General features: G+C 38.0%; 1 protein-coding gene across 1 annotated transcript in view; it reads left to right on the top strand.

The window, feature by feature from the left end:
- The window catches only part of LOC146004011 (uncharacterized), a 223555-nt gene that overhangs the window by 22525 nt on the left and 177409 nt on the right, over positions 1-23621 (top strand). Inside the window, exon 2 of the mRNA XM_083142566.1 lies at positions 17720-17855. Coding sequence (XP_082998692.1) covers positions 17720-17855 — 136 coding nt within the window. The remainder of the gene's footprint in view (positions 1-17719; positions 17856-23621) is intronic.

Here is a 23621-nt window from a genome sequence, read left to right on the forward strand (position 1 = left end):
TGCGTCTACGTGTAAACAACGATAGTCTACATTCTACACGTAGATTACGTAATCTATGTAAACAACATGGCGAAAGGTGATAACTCAACAAAGGGTGCCGTGGAATTAAAAGAAAATTATATTGCGTATCAGTTGCTGATGTGTGAAGAGAACTTTTCATACTCTTTCTTCCAAATTCGAACAATTTCTCACCTAGGAAGAAACCTAATATAGGAAATATTCTAGTGTTTTATGGGAGAAAGACCACTCTTGGCTCACGACTGCCATCTGTTGTTGTTTTTTGCATACTATTTACCTTCTTCCCTAGTTGATAATAGAAGAGAAGAGAAATTTTGTTGTAAATAGGATTCTTTTCATTTCGTTAGGAACCAATATAGTTGAAAATGTAACTTTCCTTTCATGAAAGCCTTGAAAATTAATTTTAATGCACTTTAGATTGTCTACGTAGTCTATGTAAACCACAACCCAATGTAATCTACGCGTAGATTACGTGTAGACAACGCATGTAGACGTAAACTTATAATCTACGGATCATCACTGGCCCCTCCTGAAATTTTTAGAGCATCAAAATTTTGAAATGAAAGCAGTAAATAATTCGGGAGAAACCTGCGGTAAAAGAAAAACCCCTTACAACGACCCCAACAACCAATTTAGTCTTTGAACAACTCTTAAAATGAAGGTAGTTACAAAATATTTTTTAATTTTGTAATATATTTATAATTCCGAAAAATGATTCTGTGTACGCTATTGGTCGCTAATAAGTTTTAAATGAAAATGGGTATGGGGGGGGGTGTAACCTTAGGCGTATAAGCAACATGCTGTACTACGTGAGTGTCCTTAGAATCTCATGGAACCAACATGCCAGCAAAGGTCTCACATACGTGTCTTTACACGGGGATCACACGTATTAACCCCATTACAATGCAACCTCTCATTCAAATGTTAATGAATTCGACAACGCCACACAGGAACCTGGTCATATAATTAGGCCTTGTTTTTTTCCAGCTGGATTTAGAGGGGAAAGTGAATGTTTCAGGCAAGGAAAATAGATCACGTGGTTTTTTTTTATACTGGCCAGCTGTGTCGGTGTGTCATGTGAACATGTTGATGTTGATCTTTACACCTGGGCTTCTGTATTTTTGTTTTTTTCTGCTTCTTTAGACCCTCCGCGACGATGAGGATGGAAGATTCTGTCAATTTATTTTATGCCGCTTGTCTTCCACTTTTGGCTAACCGCGACGATGGGAACAGATGAAATGCATAAAAGGACATTCACAAACATATATATATGAACAATACGAAACAAACCCCCACAGAGGATCTTACGGACTGTGTGTCAGGACGCCAGAGTTTCATTAAAATGCAGCCCAGAGTGTACTGAGTTTAAGAGAGGTTGATTTCGGTACCTTCAGCGAAAGTTAGCCCTTAAACCCAATAATGCTTATATGTTCCATGTTTACCATGTATTGTCAGGCAGGGGGTCCTTTCTTCCATGTTAACTATCGATAATAATAATATCAATAACAACAATAATAGTAGTAGTAATTAAATGCAAAGCATTTCACCGTTCCATGAAGGCATGCAGTGGATGTGGAGGTAGAGCTCCACGCATTCTCAACCTAGGCCATTGTGAAGGTGGTTTAATCTTTACTCGGCCAATGGGTCACATGTGACCCATAGAAAATATGGGCGTAGCCCCAACTTTCTATGGAAAAATCATAAAAATGGGGAGTTTGCCCCTCTTTCCCTGCTATTTTTGGAAGGGGAGGAAAACTTCAGCCTTATTTTAAAAGAATGGTACTTTCTCAACCGAATGAAAGTCATTTGATGTTCCTGGGTGAATTACATATGTGAAAAAACTCCCCATTTTTATGATTTTTTTAATTAAAAGTTGGGGGCCGCGGCCCACCCAACCCCTCTTATTAGCTTTGGCGTTTTAATTCCTACACGGTTGCATACCCTGATGTTCTAGCTGCAAAACAAAACTTACCCGAAGTAGATTGCTCAAATAGTCTCCGAGATATAACGTTTTTCTGAAATAAGTGTAAAATTTAAAAATCGCGCGCAAAGGCGGCGGCAAGAGAGAGGTTACTTTCGAAAACCCGCTCGGCGGTCTAAAGGTTAATCAGCACCATGCTCGGCTCGCCTTTACCTCCCTCCTCAGATGAGAAACTGGATAAGTCCCAGAGTCACTTGTCTCACTTGCGATAGCCTAACTCGGGATTCAACTCTACTCTCCCGTCTGGCAAGCGTATACGCTGTAACGGCTCCATGATGATAGTAGGATAATACGTACAGTTAGAAATGGCCAAAATATAGGACTCTCCCGATACAATACACTCACATAAACACCATTTTGACACATCACTCAAAAGTACATTAGAATCGTTAATACAATGCTGTGGTTCTAAAATCTATCTGGATGTGTGTGTGTGTGTGTGTGTGTGTGTGTGTGTGTGTGTGTATGTGTTTGTTCCGGCATAACCATCAAACGCCTAGAGCGATTTCAACCAAACTTGGTACGCGTATCACTTGTAACCTCGAAAGAAATACTGTGAGGGTAAGACACCCCTGGCACCCATAAGGGTGGGGGTGGGGTGGGATGACATGAAAAAAATAATCGAAAACGAACGATATCTGTGTGGAATCCATAGTTTTCGGGGTCGCTAAGATGAATAGTCACACTCCCAATGCCGTTCAACTCCAAGACACCCCTGGCACCCCTAGGGGTGGGGGTGGGAAGGGAGTGACATGAAAAACGACCGATATTAGTGTGGAATCCATAGTTTTCCGGGTCGCTAAGATGAATAGTGACACTCCCAATGCCATTCAACTCCAACTTCATTTTGCACTATAGTTAGAATTCATTATTTTCCTGTCTAATAGAAGATTGGGATAAATAAATACCCGGGCAACGCCGGCCAATTAGCTAGTACATACATATATAAATCAAATTTTAAAAATTATACATATGTGGGTAAAAATCCAATAATTTATCCATTTGTTTATTGACAAATCGCGAGTATAGAAAAATCCACTTTATATCAGAATACTCGTATTAAAAGGAAAACAATAAGATAACAAGATGCACGAGCGAGCACACACACATACGCAACAACAACGACAATAAAAGTACCAACAACAATATAAATCTATATCATTAACCCTTCAGTTGTTTGATACACGCCATTTTGAAAGTTTGTTTGACGATATGGAAGCCTGAAGTATCATATTACGAATTCGAATAGATAAACGTAACGATAGCGTTCGAGCTTTTGTGAAATAGAAGTTATGACATTCGTTATTGGTACGTGGTACTAGTCAAGAGTTATTTGTGCATTCATGATTCCGAAGACAAATCGATGACGAAGAAGAGAAACGCAGTGTTTTGCAGACCGGATAAAATTTCATTTCTGGAAAAGTTTGCAAATCCAGTGCAGTTTCATATGAAGGCGTGTTCAAATTGATGTTGTTAAAAAATAAACCGACTGTTGTCATTTAGAAAATTATATCCAATAGATGTCAGGCCAAAATAAGACATTCAATTGTCAAATTGTATTCAAAGTTAGACAATGCAATTTATTACATAGCACCCTAACAATAACCAGTTAATTGTTTAGAATTGTCATTCACATCAATTAGCGAACCCACTTTAAACTGTAGGTCCAGTCCTGATTAGCCTTTCTGAGCATGAAGAGGAATTAACATAAACTTTAGTAAAACAAACTTAGCCTTTATTTCATGCATGTATTCCAAATTGCTGTTTGAAAGATAAGTTCAGTATTATAAATTATGTTACTTCTAAGACCTTTCGATGATGATAAAAGTAGTGACTATGATGATGATAATAATAATAAGCGGCGCTTCGATTGTTGAGTGTGTTGAGTATTCCGCTAATTATATCGCAACTGTAAGTTTTGGGTTCGAGTCAAACGAAATAAGAGAAAAGAGAATAAAATGCTTGAGAGAAAGACGGTCAAGAGAGATTTTCAATAATTTGATGTTATCATAATGTCTATATTAGGTAAGGGAACCCAATGACAATGTGAATATACAGGTTTTTCCTAGCGCGGGTAACTCAGAATTGTTAGTTGGGACATAAGATCCTACACGCACACTCACACACGCATATGTGTATGTGTGTATGTATGTACATATATGTATGTGATCTCCGTGGCGAAATGGTTGTCACAGCGCTCTACGACGTCAGGAGTTCCGGGTTCGAATCTTGGCCTTGGCATGCGCGCCGACTACGTGGGTGCTCCGGGGCTCAAGCACCCACATAAATAATCTTGTGGGTGCGCCGCACCCACAAGATTTTTAGTTTGATAAAAACAAAATAAAATAAATATTTCTCACTTGCTATTATCAAAAAATAATAAGCAATTAAAACATTGAGATGGGACAGACTTTGATAAAGACAAGCTAACATTTCACAGGGACGTGTTTCTAGATGTGTGCAGAACGAACAAAGAAAAAGTGGCCAACTTGTCAGACATTACAAATATTTTAAGTAGAGAAAACAGTGGTCCCATGCGTGAAATGCTCACAGAATTTGTGAAGTTTGTACGGGTGATTTTAACTATACCTGTTACTTCTTGTACCTCTGAGCGGTCATTTTCAGCACTTAGACGATTGAAAATGTTTTTGCTGGCAACAATGACCCAAAAAAGATTGAATGATTTGGCAATTTTGCTTGTTCATAAAGAAATGACTAAAAATATTGACATTACCAAAATTGCAAACAAATTCATAAGTACAAATGACGTAAGAAGGAATGTGTTTTATATTAACATGTCATGATTATTATTATTATTATTTGGTACATAACGTTAGTCATTTTGTAGTTTCTCTTCACAACAAAATCCTTGCATAGTTCTCTCTGCAATACAATTAAAATTATTTGCATTTATGAAGATTTTTTCATTTTAATTTGTATGAATGTGGCATTTTCTTTTAGTAACGTGTTGATAATATCATTGCCTCTTGCAATCATTGTGCATGAAAGTTGTTTAAAGTATACAATACTTGATAATTACCGATCTAACCGCCATTGATATGCACCCACAGAAATTTTGGAAAGTCGGCGCCCTTGGGCCTTGGCATGGGTGTTCTTTGTGAGTGTCCCTTCATCAATTTCATCATATCATCACTCATCCTCATCTTAGCGATTATCCAAAAGTGGCAGAAATGCGAAGAAAAATAAACCAAATCAATAAACAATATATACAGTAGCCTCTATAAATACCGGGTGGGACACCTAAAAGTACCATCGGAAATATTTCGTGAACAACAATAAATATTGAAAAACTGCTTTCACAGATATATAGGTATGAGAGGGGCTCATGAAATTAATGGACACAATACGTTCAACTACGTAAGGAAATAGGGCTTTCAACGTAAACTTAATTTTTTAAAATGGAAACCCCATTTTATTTTTAGCTCATTTGAATGTTCGGAAAAAATCATTAAGAATGGCATTTGTTACATTGCAATACGTCAAGTAGTTCTCAAGTAATTGTAACGTGAAGTTGAGCGTGAAGGCGCAACCGCACTATGCCTGTCGGCAGAGTCAAGCGCAAATGCCGTCGCGCATACAGTCTGCACGCATGTGCTGCATTTTTCCTACATTCGCCATAGATAAGTATCATCCCGGCCTTTTCAGAGTCTGAAAATACTATTTTCTCAGCAACAGTTCTGACGTACGTACACTATCACAAACGCCTTGTTAATTAGTGCACTTTGTTACACCCTTGCTTTATTTCATAAAGTTGATAAATCAATTTGAAGAAAAAAATTGTATAAGGTGCAAAGTATAAAAGTTGAAAACGTAAAGATTTGTCATAACCAAACGAGAAGAGTTGATTGTTACAATCTACCAAAAATTATGACGTAAATAAATGAACGCCAATTAAAAATTAGAAAGATGTTAATGTACTAACATTTATGTACGTAACTTATGGCGGAATGTTTAAAATTTCTACTTTTTAATTAAGAATTGTTTGTTAACTCAGAATGATGTATCAGAACTTTTTAGATAATTAGTCAAAGCTTACTTTTATACAAACTACACATTTCATTGTAACCTGTAGTTGTTGGAACGTAACAACTTTCCTAAGCACAACGCATAGTATGCAGAAGAGTAACATGTTTGTTACGATACACGAATGGCGTCAAAAGGGGGATATGTATGTTACTACACAGGAATCAACTTCACGTTACAATTACTTGAGAACCACGTGAGGTATTACAATGTCACAAACGCCATTCTTAATGATTTTTTCCGTACTTTCAAATGAGCTGAAAGTAAAATGGGGTTTTCATTAAGAAAAAACTAAATTTATGTTGAAAATCGTACTTCCTTACGTAGTTGAACGTATTGTGTCCACTAATTTCATAAGCCCCTCTCATACCTATATATCTGCGAAAGCAGTTTTTCAATATTTATTGTTGTTCACGAAATATTTCCGATGGTACTTTTAGGTCCCACCCGGTATATTACCAGACCGAGAACCAGGTAGGTCTGCATAAAATCGATTGATTGATTGAATTGGTGTTTTAAGTCCACTTTATGCACATTAAGGCTAATCGGGACTGGACCTATAGTTTAAAGTGGGATCCGAACCCCTATGTGCCTCCACCGGGTATCTAACCCTGGACCCCTTGATTACAAGGTGAAGTCGTTACCCCTATCTGGGAGGCACTGTATAAAATCGAGACGAGTAGAAGACCATATCCTTCGAGAGAAGACCACGAACCAGACAAATCTAATGCGTTGAAGCGAGGCGTGACACAAGGTTTGCCTTTATGACAATATGCGTCGATGCGCCGTGAAAATTTGTGAAGTTACAAGCTGTCTATGTTGTTTATCCTCGAGACAAACATTTACAATTCGAGACAAAACCTAGACATTACCAAGTCTCATCTCGTATCGTCTCGTTTTCCCTATCTTGCACTAAGTAGACTAACACCTATTTCACATAAACAGGTCTTGTTAAATTTTCGCAGCATCACTAAGTTATTAAGAACTGGTGTTCGTATTTATACAACATCGTTTTTTTTGTAAACGTAACTTAGGAATTTGGGAAGGTCGTTTTAGCAAGAGTTTAATTGTGATGAAAATTCCTGTTTTGTTGTTGTTTTTTCTCGCCTGCGGACTTACTCGTGACCCCGAAGACGAAAAACAAGTCTGAGGACTGTGATGAACGGAAACAAAGCAAAACAGTGGTTCCCTGTTGTAAAAAAAAAAGTTTGCTCCAGCCAGCACCGTTATAAAGTGCGGTACACATCCGTTCCTCTTTTTTTTGTACAGCGTCCTTTGCTCACGCTTCTAAAGATCTCTCCTAACGCAGATATGGACCTTTCGCATCGAACTTAACTGTTTACAAACAGCAACCTGCGCGATTTTTTTTCTTTCTATAACTGGAGAATGAAGGGCAGAAAAGCTGTGTTACGATACTTTTTCTTATTTTCCGAGCTTCTTTGAGGAAGCGTGACCTACAATACGAAAAAAAGAATAAGTTAGTTATGAAAGCAAGAATCACTACTGATTGCTTCAATCAGTGATGGCAATGATGAGTCTCTTCAAAGCGCTTTTGGGTAGTGGGTCACTAGAGTAGGCCCTTTGGACAGACCGTCAGGGCACTTGCCGTGGCTTCAGGAAACTGGGTCAGCAGATTCAATTTCCTAAACACCCCCTTAAACTTGCTAACAAAAGTCCAATTTATGGTAATTTTGGCTCTAAATGTACCCTTACATGCTCCTATATCAATGAAGATTTATCTAAATCAGGTTGATTTAAATCGCGATTGAAATCAAGATTTAAGAAAAGAGGTAAAGTGCTCCCCTGTGCTTAGCACCACGTCATGAAGGCGCATAGGTGGTGTGGGGGTAACGCCCCACACTTTCTTGATCCGGTCGTGAGTGGGGGTGATGTGATCAGCATCACGCCCCTGACCGCCTTTACCCCCAGGTGATTTTTTTGGAAATTACTTTTAATAAATAATTTATAGAATTATGTACATAAGGATTTTGTAGTATGTTAATGTCTTAATCATTTATTGTTGTTTATTAGGTTCGAATAAAGGAAAGGAAGGGAAACAAAATATATGTACTGTACTCTTACGAAAGGAAATGTAATTTGCAAACTGTAAACATGTATCTTGATTTAAAATTCTATAATTTTTATAGGCAAAAAGAGAAAATATTTTGTGTAGAAAAATGTACAAAATACTAATCATGTTAAACCGTAAATACTGTAAATAAATAAGGCAGCTGATATTTTGCAAACCATCATTAAAAAAATAAAAAAATTCAGCTACAAAATATTTTAAGCTACAATTATAGAGTACATCCAGAATGTTTTATTTTCAATGAAAGAAAAGTTACTGAAATTTTTATAGTTTCATTAACACACTCAACAAACATTTCGATACTAGGTTCATATATCAGAAACAGAAAAATGTATATTTACATATATTTTTATTTGCTTTAATCAAACTGTTCAAATATTTTACAGGGCCGTTTACTAGAAAAAGCATTTCTATAAAACAACATATCTATATGTATGGTGCCAAAAACAATGCAAGCTATTTTAAGCGCGTTTTTTTATTAAAAAAATGATTAAATCAAGACCTGACCTATGTACTTATTACTTACACACTCCCATCAGATTGGAAATTCTGTTAATTGAGCTTTTGTTTTAATTTCACTTTATGCACAGATAGGCTAATCGGGACTGGTCGTACAGTTTAAAGTGAGATCCGAACCACTATGGGCCTCGAGCGGGTATCGAACACGGGACCCTGAAAATTCTGTAATAACCTCTGTGGTGGATCAGCCCATTCACAACTGTAGCCATAGGCGCCGACTTTGTGGGGCAAGACACCTTCTGCCCCCCCATTAACGTAGAGGGACAGATTTTTATATACTGTATATTTACACAAACACGTATGTTATTGTTCATACGAAACTTGCCCCCCCCCCTCCAAAACAATTACCTTGCCCCCTCAAAATTTATCCTAGGTTGGCGCCTCTGACTGTAGCTGCAGTGCAACTTTAGCGCATTGTCAGACAGAAAGCTTGAATTGCTGTGGCAAAACTTAGGCCTAGAAATATAAACGTTTTAATGAACCACTAACAACATGGGCAGGTTAGCCCAGCATTCTACAACGCCAGAGATTCGGGTTCTTTGTGAGTCACCTTTCATCATATCATTAATCATCCTGATCTTTGATGTGAGCCAAAAGCGGCAGAAAAGCTAAATCAATCAACAATTGTAGCATTGGAAAGTAAAACTTATGTTGTTACTTCTAAATATTCTAATGGTACTGCTTAAGATCGGCTACTAATATCCTTGCTGCTAATAGTGCTGTCATTATCATAAAGTCCAAATGTTTTACAACGTAGTGCAAATTATTAAAAGTTTATACAGGGTATTCATAAAGTCCTGGTACCATTACAAATGTAGTAATGGTACCGGAACTTTATGAACACCCTGTATATTGGTTTATTTGTATCTGTGGGAATCCCCTTATTGCTGGAGACCCCAGGGCAGCGATAAAGATAAAACAAGAATAGGACAGAAACAAACAGACAAGCAGGAAAGAATGGTAGAGAGAAATTAATTTATAAGAAAATTGAGAAACATGAAGAAAGAAGTAGGTAGAGAAACATGGGAAGAAAGAGAGATGAAGAGAAAATAAGAGTGAAGAGAGAGAGAAACATACAGAGAAATATTGCAAGAAGGAAGATAGCAAAGGAAAGAGAGAGAGAGAGAGAAAACAAAGTATAAAAAAAGATAAAGAAAGAGTTGTATGGAGCAGCCCACCCAAACAAATTCACGAAAAAAAACACGATTTAGGAAAATATGCTTCAATAAATATAAGATTATCTGTTTTTGGTCTCTTGTGAATATTATAGAAATGTTCACAACTTATCATACCACATTTAACTTCGTTGTCCTTTAACGTTGATATACTTTGCCTAATTTCAGTGGCGAAGATACAAGCAATGCTTGCACCATTAAAATACAGGGTGTCTGGGCAAGAGGTATACAAAAATACACACACATATTTTAGCATCTATAAAGCTTATTAACTTTCTTGTCCCGCATTTGTTCAAGATAACCCAGAAAGTTTTTATGTAAGCTGGTACACCCCAATGTGGGCAACATTTGTAGCTCGACAGATCTCGAAACGATGCTCAATCTCGCGCCAAGTGTTGACCAGCAGTTGAGGCGTTATTAGCGCAACGATAAGCTGTCTTAATCACTCAAATCGTGAACTTTAATGAAGTTCCATGGAAACAAATATAATGGTTCAAGTCTGGGGATCTCGGTGGCCATCGTATTGACAGCTGTTCTCATTATGTTTGTGCGTATGCGTGAGAACAGCACAATTGGTCGTTTAGGCCCTACATTCTGTATTATTTTAGCCTTATTTAGCTTCCATCACTCTCGAGCTCGCTAAATTTCAAGACCACAAACTCCCGGGGCACAATTTAAACTGTAGGTCCATACCCGATTAGCCCATGCGCATAAAGTGAGCTTTAAAAACACAAGTTCAAGGTGAAACAGAGAAAGAGTAAAAACGTGCAACAAATTGAAAAAATAGGAAGCAAGAAACAGAGAAAAAGTGAAAGAAACAGATAAAATCTTGGCATTCGCGATCACAGAAGCAGAAATAAGACAGAAAATATTTGGCCAACACTTGAGCTCAACCCAACGAAAATCTCTGGCCAACAGGTTTAGTTCGGACAATGAAAATTAAGCGCTCATGGTATAAGACTAGAAGATGAGTTAAAAACATTGCGTCAATGGACGGACACTGGGCATTGCGTAACTCTCGCGTCATTTGTTTACGAGTGGTTTAAATGCTCACTGTCCGTGACTTTGATCCATGTCGGCAAGTATGTGTGACGCGCCATTATGCTAAAAAAAAAATGGTCACGTGACGGGAGACTGACGCGAAGAAGCCAGCCGTGGAAAAAATTAGGCTCAATCGGTGGAAAGCGAAAGTTCATTTGAGAATGCATTTCGCTTCAGGGGGAGGGGGAGGGGGTGTGGACGAGTGTGCTAACCACAGAGGAAGAAGCATTGATGCAATGGGTGTGTATTTGGTCGCCGTAGTTAATTGAATCGGTGTTATAATGGCAGATGCTTGCTGATAAAATTGACAAGTTTCCGCATGGCCTGGCTACACTGCCTCACTAAATCATCACCAGGTGTCACTTTTGTAGTGGCACGTTTCCGAATTGTTTCCTTGTTTCCTTTATTTGTGCGGAAGTGGCGGGGGTTTTGTTTAATTAGTATTTTCCTAACCTTTTTTGGGGGGCACGATTTTGCATTGAATTCGGTTAGACAGAAATTAATTGAGACTTGCCGTTTGGAAATATACGAAATATGATCTATGTAGTTGATAGTGACTAGATTTCATCATTTTGTGCTATAATTTATATTTATAATTATTGTAATCGCTATTCGAGATATTGTTACTATTGAAAAGTGTTTTAACACTTCATTCTCTGATAGGTTAATCTCTACTGGACTTACAATTAAAGTTTTATAATTTGTAACACAAATACATAGCTTTATTTATGAAATCCTATAACCAGTGGCGGCGATTATGGGGGGCGTGGAGGGCAGTTTCCTCCCACATTTTACCACTTTTGCTCCCGCACTATGCTAAACCTTACGTATCAAGAGATACTAAACTGTCCTTGCCCCTCAGTTTTAGAACCCAATCGTCGCCACTGCCTACACATATATTACCAACTTCAGTAAATTTTGGAGAGAGAGACATAAACGATATTATATATATATATATATATATATATATATATATATATATATATATATATATATATATATGCAGGTGTGTTTCCTGAACTGTTCAAACGTGAAAATGTACCGATCTATAAAATAGGAGACAAACATTATGTAAAATCTTATCGACCAATCTCTTTTGTCACCTCTCTCTATCATCTATGAGAAAATTATCAAAGACAGGCTACTAAGGTTCACATACCCCCTTATAAATACTGCTCAGCATGGTTTTCTTCGAGGCAGCTCTTGCTTGACCAATCTATCAGTCTTACTTTCTCATGCTACTCAGTCTATCTCAAACAATTCCCAGCTTGACGTTATATATTTGGACATTTCAAAAGCCTTTGATAAAATCAACCATAATCTCCTTCTTCATAAATTACAATCCAGATTTCACATCCACGGAAAAACTTCTATCTTTGCTAAAAGACTATCTCCATGCACGACAGCAGCGTGTTATCCTCTCTGGCTCCTCTTCCAGCTTTCTACCCGTCCTGTCTGGTGTCCCCCAGGGAAGTGTCTTAGGCCCACTTTTGTTCCTTCTTTACATGGATGATCTGCCAGACAGACTGTCTTCTCTTCCCATAAATGCACTTCTCTTTACCGATGACTGTAAACTCTTCAAAGAAATTTCATCGGAACGCGATTCACTAATCCTACAACAAGCTCTTACAGAACTACTTTTGTGGTGTCGCCAGTGGAAACTTGAATTGAATCCTCAGAAATGCTCCTGCCTCACCATTTCCTTAAAAAGGAACAAACCGATCTATCTTTATACTCTCGAAAACTGTCCCATCAAAAATGTTTCCTCTCAAAAAGATCTTGGTGTTATCATCGATGAAAAGCTAAACTTCAATGATCACATTACATATACTACTAAACGAGCCATGCGTCTACTTGGTATTCTGTACGGTTCCCTGAAATCCAAAACCAATCAGCCATTAGCATATTTTTCAAATCCTTTATCTCTCCCATTCTTGAATACTGCTCTTCCATCTGGACTATGGCTTCTAAAACTAATCTTTCCAGGATTGATTCTGTCCTCAGCTTTTTCCTCGCAATTGCTTGCCATAGAATTCCTTCTCTCAGACACCTCCATAAAACAGATATTATGTCCATTTTGAAGATCCAGTCACCACACACGCGTCACGAACTAGCAGACATGAAATGTTTGCATAAAATCATTAATGGCAAAATTAAAACCGAATTCCTTGTCAACCAATTTCATCTACGAGTACCCGCACGGCCAACCCGCAACGTAAAGCTCTTTCACATTCCCTCTACAAGACTCTCTCTCCTACAGCGGTCTCTTTACTATAGGCTCCCACACTTATATAATAACCTGCCTGTAGATGTTGATATTTTCTTGTCAGAACACAGTTTCCGACAATCACTAAGAATGTACGTGTAACAATTTCATTTTTTTCGTCTTCCATCTTGTATTGTCTTGTTTTGTTGTTGTTATTTTTATTTTTATTATTGTTTTTATTTTCTTCTTGTTGCTACAGTTTCAGTATAAAACGGTCATTCAGTATTGTATCTGAAACTTTAATTAAATAAATATATATATTCCACTTTTGAGGAAATAGGATTGTGGGAAATTTCTATGGCGCCTTCCAACAATGAGATATGAGACTTTAAGAAAACTTATAGAAATTAATGCAATTTAGTTCGTTTTTAATCATTTCTTTCAAAGTGCAATACAGTTTTTCTTGAGCTAACTTCCTAAAAAATCACAAAAATGGAATTTTATTACATTTATTTACTAACCAGTCGCCTATAACAGTGCGAATGCTTCAATTTCAATAGGCATTACAATTTGCTATATACAATATCATTTACATGAATACATGATACAAACATAGTAATTATTACACAAAACCTTAGATAAATACAAATACAAAAAGTTATACAAATACAAAAGTTACACGAATACAAAAAATTACATATATATAAATATATATATATATTTATACAGGGTGTCATTTTAATGGCGCCCACGGACCACAGATTCGTGTAGAGGACATCAAAACAAACAACTTTTCTCAGTAACATTTTTCACGTTGGTGCGTCAATTCGACCGTTCAAAAAAGACCATTTTGCCGCCTGGATGCTGGCAACCCAACACAACATTTGATCGTATCTGTGACGTCATTTCCTGCGGCGAAACATCGCACGGTAGGGTTGCAAGGAACACACAATTTTTTTGAAAAATGAAAAACTTCCAACCAGATTATTAGCTGTAAATCGAAGCGAGAAACGCGTCCAGTAAACCGAACATCATAGCCTACCAGCCAGAAGATCAGCAGTCATCTCAGGGGAAGTGAACCAACGATATGAGAAATGGTAAAAACATATTGAAAATGAAGAGTCAATATCGGATTTTGTCTCAGCCTACATGTCAAATATCAACTTTTATTGTACTTACAACTTACATGTGGCTGTTTACGCCCAGCTACATGTCAATTATATTTGCAAATCTCGTTGATATCTACAGGTTTGTGTCCAGATGCCGTGTGGTACTTTGTGCTGATAACGGAAGTATCTGAGGTTCACGTTGTTACATTACGGCTAAAACACGTACAACCACAGTAACAATCTAATGATGAATCAGTAGCGAATATACTGCCGTGTTCAGAGTTGCAAACTATTACGTGTGTATCCGGTGCGTAGATAAACACAGTCGTCGGAGAGTTTTTTTTACTACTACTTATATCCCTGTATTTTCAACCATTTTTGCCACTTGCCTCATAATCCCCTGAATATACATTATATTACGTGTTGCTTACCTTTGGAATTTTGAGTTGTTTCATTTCTACCGTGCGTCCATCTCGATCTGCAGCCGAGAGATCGGGAGAAGCGTGGCGGGCGGCGCTGGCGGGGATGCCGACATTTGCGGCCTGTAATGTCCGCTTATGTTTATGGACATATGCAGACAATGATATAAATATTGCAAAACGAGCACTAACCTGTGTTATAATTTATCATCTGTAATTCATCCAAGTTCTGCCCTTATATACACAAAAAATACGCTATAGAAACGATGTTAAGAGCCACAGATAATAAAACATTTTAATCATAGTTTTGACCAGTAACGTCCTGCTTAAGTTCATATCCTTGAAAGAGTTTTGTGCCGATGGGGATCGTTTGGAGGTTTCGAATGTGCAACACTGTATCAAGATTACGCTGTAGACGAAACCGTTAAAAGTCAATGGTGTTCGTGAGCTTCCTTGCAATCCGAAATCTCCGAGCTCGAGTTTTTTGTTCCTTCGCGACAGAGCTGTGAATAAAGTGGCGAGCGTGTTAATTTCGTACTGTGCGCAAGAGTGTTATTATTGGTTACTTGCCGTTAGTTGTTTGTGTTATTGCAGTGTGTATGTGTGTTGTGTCAGTGAGAGGATTGCAATGCCAGCTGCAAGGTTCACGTTACGAGGAGGGCTGATAAGTTCTCGGCCCGACCCAGAACGACTTTACCTACAGGCACGAAAGTCTATTCAACGTATTCTCCCCGAAAGTCTACACACTTGGCACTTGGTGGATATCAGTTTGAACAACTCTTATAACACAGGTTAGTGCTCGTTTTGCAATATTTATATAAATGTCTGCATATGTCCATAAAAATAAGCGGACATTACCGGCCGCAAATGTCGGCATCACCGCCAGCGCCGCCCGCCACGCTTCTCCCGATCTCTCGGCTGCAGATCGAAATGGACGCACGGTATTTTGTCATCTGTTCAGTGTCACAGACAACTAGTATCAGAAGGAAGAAGTGGATAAACTAAATTGTAGATGCCAACTTGGTAACTAGATTTACAAATATTTGACATGTAAGCTGAGACAAATTTCGATGTGACCACTTCCACTTGAATTCTATTTTCTTTCTACCATTTTTCGTATCGTTTGTTTACTTCCTGTTAGGTTACAGAACGTGTTTTCTCGTTTTGTTTTACGGTACATAATGTGGCTGATTGTAGCTATATCATTTTTCACAGAATATGTGTGTTCCTGGCAACCCTGGAACGCATCGCTTCACGACGGGATATGACGTCACAAATGCAATCAAATGTTGTGTGTGGTTGCCAGCATTCAGGCGGCAAAACGGGCTTTTTTGAACGACTTTAGCGCCGAAACGACGCTCCAACGAGAAAAATGTTGCTGAAAAAAGTTTTGTTTTGATGTCCTCTATACGTTTCCGTGGTCCGTGGGTGCCATTAAAATGACACCCTGTATATATATATATATATATATTACAAATTTTGAACAGAGGAGAAAACTAAAAGACAGAAGAAACAAAAAATAAATAAGTAACAAGCTATAAAAGCTTGAGAATAATAATGAAATTATACAAATACCACTACTTAAATAAGAAACAGAAATACTCAATACAAAGAAAAGTTGAAATTTTAATTCATTTATATGTATACAAAATTTAATTCTAGATATTATGAGATAAAAGCTAAAAATTGTATTTGAGACTATAAATATATCACTCTAGAATTGGATATGTTTTATTTGTATATTATACCTAATATGTTATTTAAACTATACAGAAAGTTTTTAATATTAAAAGCACAAATTGGACGGAATTTTTACACACAAGAAAGGAAAAACTGGTCAGACGATTCGAAAAGTGCTTGGAATACCTTAGTGACTATGTCGAAAAAAGTTAAATGTTCATACATTCGTGTCCAACAATTATTTTCTTTATAATGTGTTTTGTTTCTTTTATACAGGGGTGTGTTTTGTTTTTTGATTTGCCCTAGTATTTATCAAAATAATCCTAGATGATATTTTTATGGACTTGAAAACTTTTTGGTTCTGCCCCCCAAAGTTAAACTCCAAGTTTGATCCCCCCCTTTCAGTTAGGTCGGAAGTTACGCCTATGTGGTGAACAATCGTAAGTTTGTCTGTTTAAACAAATATTTGTTTGCCAAAAACTACTTTTTTGTTACTTGAAACAAACGGTTTTTTTTTCATCTTTTTGTAAGTAAATGATGCAACTTGTGTTTTGAAAATTGTATCTTCATAGATAGTAGGTATTCAACTATTTATTGAAGAAGCATTGAGTCTTAGAATTTATGTTAATTACTTGTACAATTTCAGTTAGTTTTAGGCCTGCCATTGATATTATCTAATACTATAATTGCAAGGTGGGTGTTAAAAGGCTATGTTCATTGTGTTGAGACAGATCTCATTGGCGGATTTGTTTTCACAGCGCACTACGACGCCAGGGGTTCCGGGTTAGAATCTCGACCTGAATATGGGTGTCCTTTATGAGTGTCCCTACCTCAATTTCATCATATCGTCACACATCCTCATCTTTGTGGAAGAACTGCGAAGTAAAATAAACCAAATGAACAATGATTGTGTTGGGCTCTGTACTGAAATGCCATGTTTTTAGTGACCGTCCTCCGTGTCAGAGGGGTCAGCTTAAACTGGGTTCCAGGTTCGAATCCTCAGTAAGACATTGAAGAATCATTCAGTTTGTCCCATCATCCAGTCCGTTGTTCATCCACATCGCCGTGAACACTGGCGTAGGCAGGATTTTTTTTCTGGAGGGGTTGCATACACAATAAAATATTTCGTATTTTTAGAATTTTCCTCTCTTAAAATGGTAATTGGGGGGGTATTTTAAGGGGGCTTTGCATTTACCACTCTGGTTTTTCCCAGAGTTCTTCACTGCTTCTATTTCAAAATATTGAAATTCTCAAAATTTAGCCCCCCTCTGCGTACGCCAGTGGTTGTGATTAACCCCACATGATAGAAATGCAATGCAAAATAGCCGAAGTGGAAATCGAAACGATAATTTTCGGTACAGGGTGTATAGTAAGGAATTATGTGTGTGTTTTCAGATTGCTCTTATTTCATCTTCGCTTTGTTTGTCCTTCTTTCCAGAATGTTACGAACGCGTTGCCATTGGTAGGAGGATGGACAGGACGAAAGTAACCAGGACGTTGCCATTGACTCTAGTCAAAGACTGCGAAAGGGAGTGTGACCTCGACAGCTCTGGCTGCAGGGCCTTCAGTTTCGGGTAAGAGTGCGTGGAAGTTAAATTTTACGAAGGTCATGAGTGGAGCCCGGAAGTTGATGAGAAGCCATCTTTTTTCCCCAGCCTTTACAACAATGCCACACCTGATATCAGTGCCCTTCCCTTCAATTAGAACCAATTTGTATTTTTGTTTTACAATCTTCGGATTTTCTTGCTTTCAGATAATTTATCAGTATTTCTTCGCCGTTTTCTTCAGTTTGAAGTTTATTTTTCTCCTTCCTTGTTGTTTCGTGTATTTTAAATGCATTTCCTAGAATATCTTACATAGTTAAATTTCCTGAGATGGTCCTTTCACTAAGTTCGTCATCAATAAAAAATACGATCAATAAAAAAGCACAATATTATTTTTAAATGAAATGTTAGGCTATGGATTAAATAATTAATTGAGGTAAATTTCTATTTCCGCCAGCAAACGTAAAATACTTTGAGTGAAACCTACTTTGAGGTCCCCTTGCTGACCACTATTATCGCTTTAATTCTTGCTTTTAAAGGAAAAAATAGTCACAATATTTTAAAGAATATAATCTGATACACGCAAAACACAACTGTATTTTCAGATGCGGCTGCGCATTTTCTTTTTCAAGTCAACTTGTGAATGCGGTTTCATTTCTTGCTCTCTGATTGGCTGTTGGAAAGTTACGGCGCTGTGATTGTGAGAATATCTTGTTTGCGCTGTACGTTAGGTTAGGTTAGGTTAGAAAGCAGCACATTTGCGGTAAAATATAGGAAATAAGACATTCTCACAATCACAGCACCGTAACTTTCCAACAGCCAATCAGAGAGCAAGAAATGAAACCGCATTCACAAGTTGGCTGGAAAAAAAAATCGCTGCCCGGGTACTGTATCATGGTGGGCCCACTCTGGAGGCGAATGACTTTATAGAAAAACCTTGCGATGTATTTTATGTAGGCTAACCTTGAAGTAAAAATAAGCAAAACTACATTAGCACTTAATTGCTTCTTCCCTTTGCTTTCCGAGTTTATGTCACCAAACAAGGCGTTCAATTCTCTCTTGAAATTTATGAAAAAAATCATGCTTTCATTTTAAGATCGAAAGTTAATTTTTAAATAATTTTACAGCGCAGAAGAAATAGCTTGGCAGTGACGTCATCTCCCACCTTCACCTCTCCTTCCAAAAGCGAAGGCTCATTCGCTAGAGCGGACGACAAGGTGACGTGCAAACCAATCGAAATCATTCCGAGAGGGGTGATGCAGGCGTGCAAACCTCCACACTGCTACATTAGTCTAACAAACCGCAGCTACGAGCGAGGGATTGCAGGCTATTTTGTTTCTTTGTTAAAAAGGTTATTTCGGCTGTTTTTGTCATTGTTGTACAATGAGCAGTGGAGTAAAGAAAGGTAAGCCCCTGCACAGCGATACAAGAGAAATAGTTTTCAATGTGTATAAGTACTTTGATTGCGATGAAAACAAAACCACAGCTGTTCACAGAACGCCCGTGGTGACAGGTGTCAGTGAAAGATCTGTGTGGAGAATTTTGAAGGAGAAAGACAAAAGTGTTGCTATTGCGAGCGGGAAACCTTTTTCAACGGCGGGTAAAAACCGACCGAACGCCCAGCAACGTGTCACAAATCTGGATTCTTTTGATGAAGCAGTCGTGCGCCGAACAATCCATGATTTATACACGAAAGGCATTGTTGTCACCATACATAAACTGATGAAGGAACTGCAAGAAAATGTTAATTTTAAGGTTTCGCGTTGGTCATTGCGTATGATCATAAGTAAATTAGGATTCAGCTTTAAAAAGCACAGCCTAGGCAGCAGGAAGCTACTCCTTGAACGAAACAGCATCGTTGCTTTGTGGGCGGCGATCATTTTTGCGTGAAGTTAAAGAACTGCGCAGAGAGCAAACCGCCCGTCTTTCATTTACATAGATGAAAGTTTCGTGAGCACACACCACACTGTCCCCAAAGTTTGGCTGGATTCCAAATATTCGGGGGGGGGGGGTTAAAAGTGCCAACAGGAAAGGGTCCCAAGTCTATTATTGTGCATGCCGGTGGTGAAAGTGGATTTGTGGAGGGGTGTAGTTAGTGTTCCTTTCAAAAACAACTTCAGGTAACTATCATGGGGAGATGAACACTAACAATTTTATGTTGTGGTTCGAAGAACAGCTTATTCCCAATCTGCCCCCAAACTTGTTATTGTGTGAGACAATCCTCCATACCACAACAAGTTACTGAAAAATATTCCAACATCAAACAGCAGAAGGATGAAATGAAGTCGTGGCTATCATCTCACAATACTCCGCATGCAGAAGGTTTGCTGAAAGCCGAATTATATGAAATAATTAAAATAAACATCTAGCAGTGCTAACTTTAAATTGAAGATTGGTAGTTGCACCGCGATCCTTACTGCTCGTACTCTTACTCGTGCCATGGTTCTTTTCATAGTAGTTGGCAACGCTGACTTAGCAGGGAGTGACGTTACTGCCAAGTTATTCCTTCCCGGCTGTAGGTCATTCTGTGGATCATCTTTTGACATTTTCAGGTCATCGACTTCCGAGCCATAGTCATGAGTAGGGCTAGGATTTTGAAGACCTTACAGTTGCCAAAAAAGTGACCTTTAAAAAATGCATTTATGACCTAATACATGCAAGGAAATGCCCTATAAACTTAGAAAAATGACCTAAAAATTCTGAAAGATTTGTAAAACAATTTTTAAACTACCAAGAAAAATTCAAATTATAAATTAACGTTACAGTATCTATCACATGTTCACTGCATATGGTAGTACAAGTAAGAAAGTTCACTTTTTGTCATCTTTTACACTTTAAGTACTGAGTTTAAGTACAACGAAAATCATATGCAAATTTTCAAAACTGAATGATTGTCGGTTGTCGGACAAGAGAGCCTTGTACATGAAAAAACTTCTCTCGACTTCCACCGACACAAGATGAGCGTACTTGAAATGAACAATATCACTTCCTGTTAAGTCATTTTCAATTTCATAGAGTGCAAATTGCTTTTCTGACAAAATGTCTGATACAGAGCACAAAAATTTGTACTCATTGCTTTTTAACAATAATCCGTTCGGCCACAATGTATGTAGTGATAAAAGGGGAAATCACATTGTTTGAGCTGAATTGCTACACAACAGCTTGTGTCAACAATACTGCACAAAATGTCTTTGTTTTTTTCAAACACAGTCGTTCAGAACTGCGCTGAAGGCAATGAGATGAGAGTCGGGAACCTCTCTCCTTCAAAGGGTTACATTTGCATATAAAATGCCCCTTCTTTCACCAAAATGTAGAAAAATGCGTAAGATGGCTTTTAAAAGGGCGAAAATGACTTAAACAGTTTAAAAAGTTTAAAAAATGACCTTTACTCCAAAAGGGTCAAAAAATGCAAAACAAATGCCCTAACAAAGGCATCCCAATTTATTCACTTACGTGTAAAACACGTTCCTATCTACTTATGCAACATTTCTGCCTTACCAAAAAAAAAATGCATTTGCATCAAAATACTAGCCCTAGTCATGACTATGGGTGAAGATAGAACCGAACCTTATGGAGTTAATAATTTCTATGTTTTTTATTCGTCCATTATGCTACAGTTTGTTTAACTTTACTAGATATTCTTACAGTTCCCATATATCTCGTATAATTAATGGCAGACACTCTATTACGCATACAAAATTTCCCGAGGCAGGAGCGTCGCTTTCTTCTTAAAAGCGTAGATTTTGAGGATAACTTTCTTTACTTTCAAGTGTTGAGAAAAGGACGAAACTTGTTGATTTAAAAATTATAGTAGTAAGTTTTGGCCACCAAAACACTGTTAAATAATATTTACAAAGTTATAATTAGACAACTGCAGACAGAAATTCAATAATTATAAACTATGAATGATTTATTGAAGTAGTTTTTCGAAGTATATGTTCTACAACATGCTATTTGAGAATTATGTTCGTAATCCTCAGTACTTACCAGGAAGGTTATCTAAGTGTCCCCCTCCGATTTCCATTAAACTTGGCCGGTGTATAGAGGAGCCCAAAGAAAGAAATACGCGTTTTCTTGTTTCAGCTAAAAAACTGTTTTAGGGGGCAAAACCCCTCTCAAATGTCAAGATGAGGACAAATTGAAGTGAGGATCTGACCGCTATGTCCCCCTCCGATTTCTATGAAACGTGGTCGGTGTATAGAGGGGACCAAAGGAAGAAATACGTGTTTTTTTTGTTTTGGCTAAAAAACTGTTTTAGGGGGCAACACCACCCTCCTCAAATGTCAAGATGAGGACAAATATAAGTGGGTATCTGACGCCTCCGATTTCCATGAAACTTGGCAGGTATATAGAGAGACCCAAAGGAAGAAATACGTGTTTTGTGTTCCAGCTAAAAAAAAATATTAAAAAAAAACTGTTTTAGGGGGCAAACCCCTCCCTCAAATGTCCAGATGAGGACAAATTGAAGTGGGGATCAGACCCCGAATACATGTAAATATGGCATAGGAAGAACACGCAAATATAATTGGAACACACACAGCACAGAGCTGTGTATGCCAGTGATATGCACTTCATATCTCAAGTGTCCCACTAGTGTATCTGCCAGTACTATTAGCACAGAACTTCAACCGATATCGTCCTTCACGATAGCACTTGCGTTTGGTACTGACAATCCTACAGTTCTGTGCTGTGTGTGTTCCAATTATATGTGCGTGTTATTCCTATGCCATATTTACGTGGTTTTTGGGGTCAGACTCCCACTTCAATTTCTCCTCATCTTGGCATTTGAAGGTACGTTTTCTCCCCTAAAACAGCTTTTTAGCTGAAACACAAGAACATGTATTTCTTCCTTTGGTCCCCTCAATACACTTGCCACGTTTGATGGAAATCGGAGGGGGACACAGGGGTCAGATCCCCCACTTCAATTTGTCCTTATCTTGACATTTGAGAGCGGGTTTTGTCCCCTAAAACCGATTTTTAGCCGAAGCAAAAAAACACGTATTTCTTCCTTTGGTCAACTCTATACACCTGCCATGTTTCATGGAAATCGGAGGGGGACACAGGTTCAGATTCCCCACTTCAATTTGGTCTCATCTTGACATTTGAGAGGGGGTTTTGCTCCCTAAAACAGTTTTTTAGCCGAAACAAAAAGGCGTATTTCTTCTTTTGGTCCCCTCTATAGACCTGCCAAGTTTCATGGAAATCGGATGGGGACACAGGGGCCAGATCCTCCACTTCAATTTGTCCTCATCTTGACATTTGAGAGGGGGTTTTGCCCCCTAAAACAGTTTTTTAGCCGAAACAAAGAAAAGTATTTCTACCTTTGGTCCCCTCTATAAACCTGCCAAGTTTCATGGAAATCGGAGGGGGACACTTAGATAACCTCCCTTGTTAGTGAAATTACAGTAAAAAAAAACCTTGATAAATTTGGATAATGTTAGTTTCCGCTTTTGTTTCTGCAGGTCAGTTAAATTAATGTAATGTTACCAATGTACTAATGTTTACTGTTTATATTACGTAAATGTTTTACTAATAGAAATGAGGTGTTGATAATTGTAGCGTTTATCACGTGACCGTCGTATTAGTTGATTCGAAATACGTTTATACGAATGTATGGTTCAATATGAAATAGTTAAATCTAGAGTGCGCGTCAAATCTCCTGCATATGGCCTTGAACGGCTGAACAGCACCACCGAATCACAGACGTGCTGCGTTGCCTAGTTCCGTGCTCTCCGTGACAAGGCGTTTCGCTCAAACACGCTGTCTCTTTTCCGTGTGAGACATGGCACCGCTGCA

This window comes from Lepisma saccharinum, chromosome 21 (genome assembly GCF_977018435.1).
Source record: "Lepisma saccharinum chromosome 21, izLepSacc3.1, whole genome shotgun sequence".
Classification (NCBI taxonomy): Eukaryota; Metazoa; Arthropoda; class Insecta; order Zygentoma; family Lepismatidae; genus Lepisma; species Lepisma saccharinum.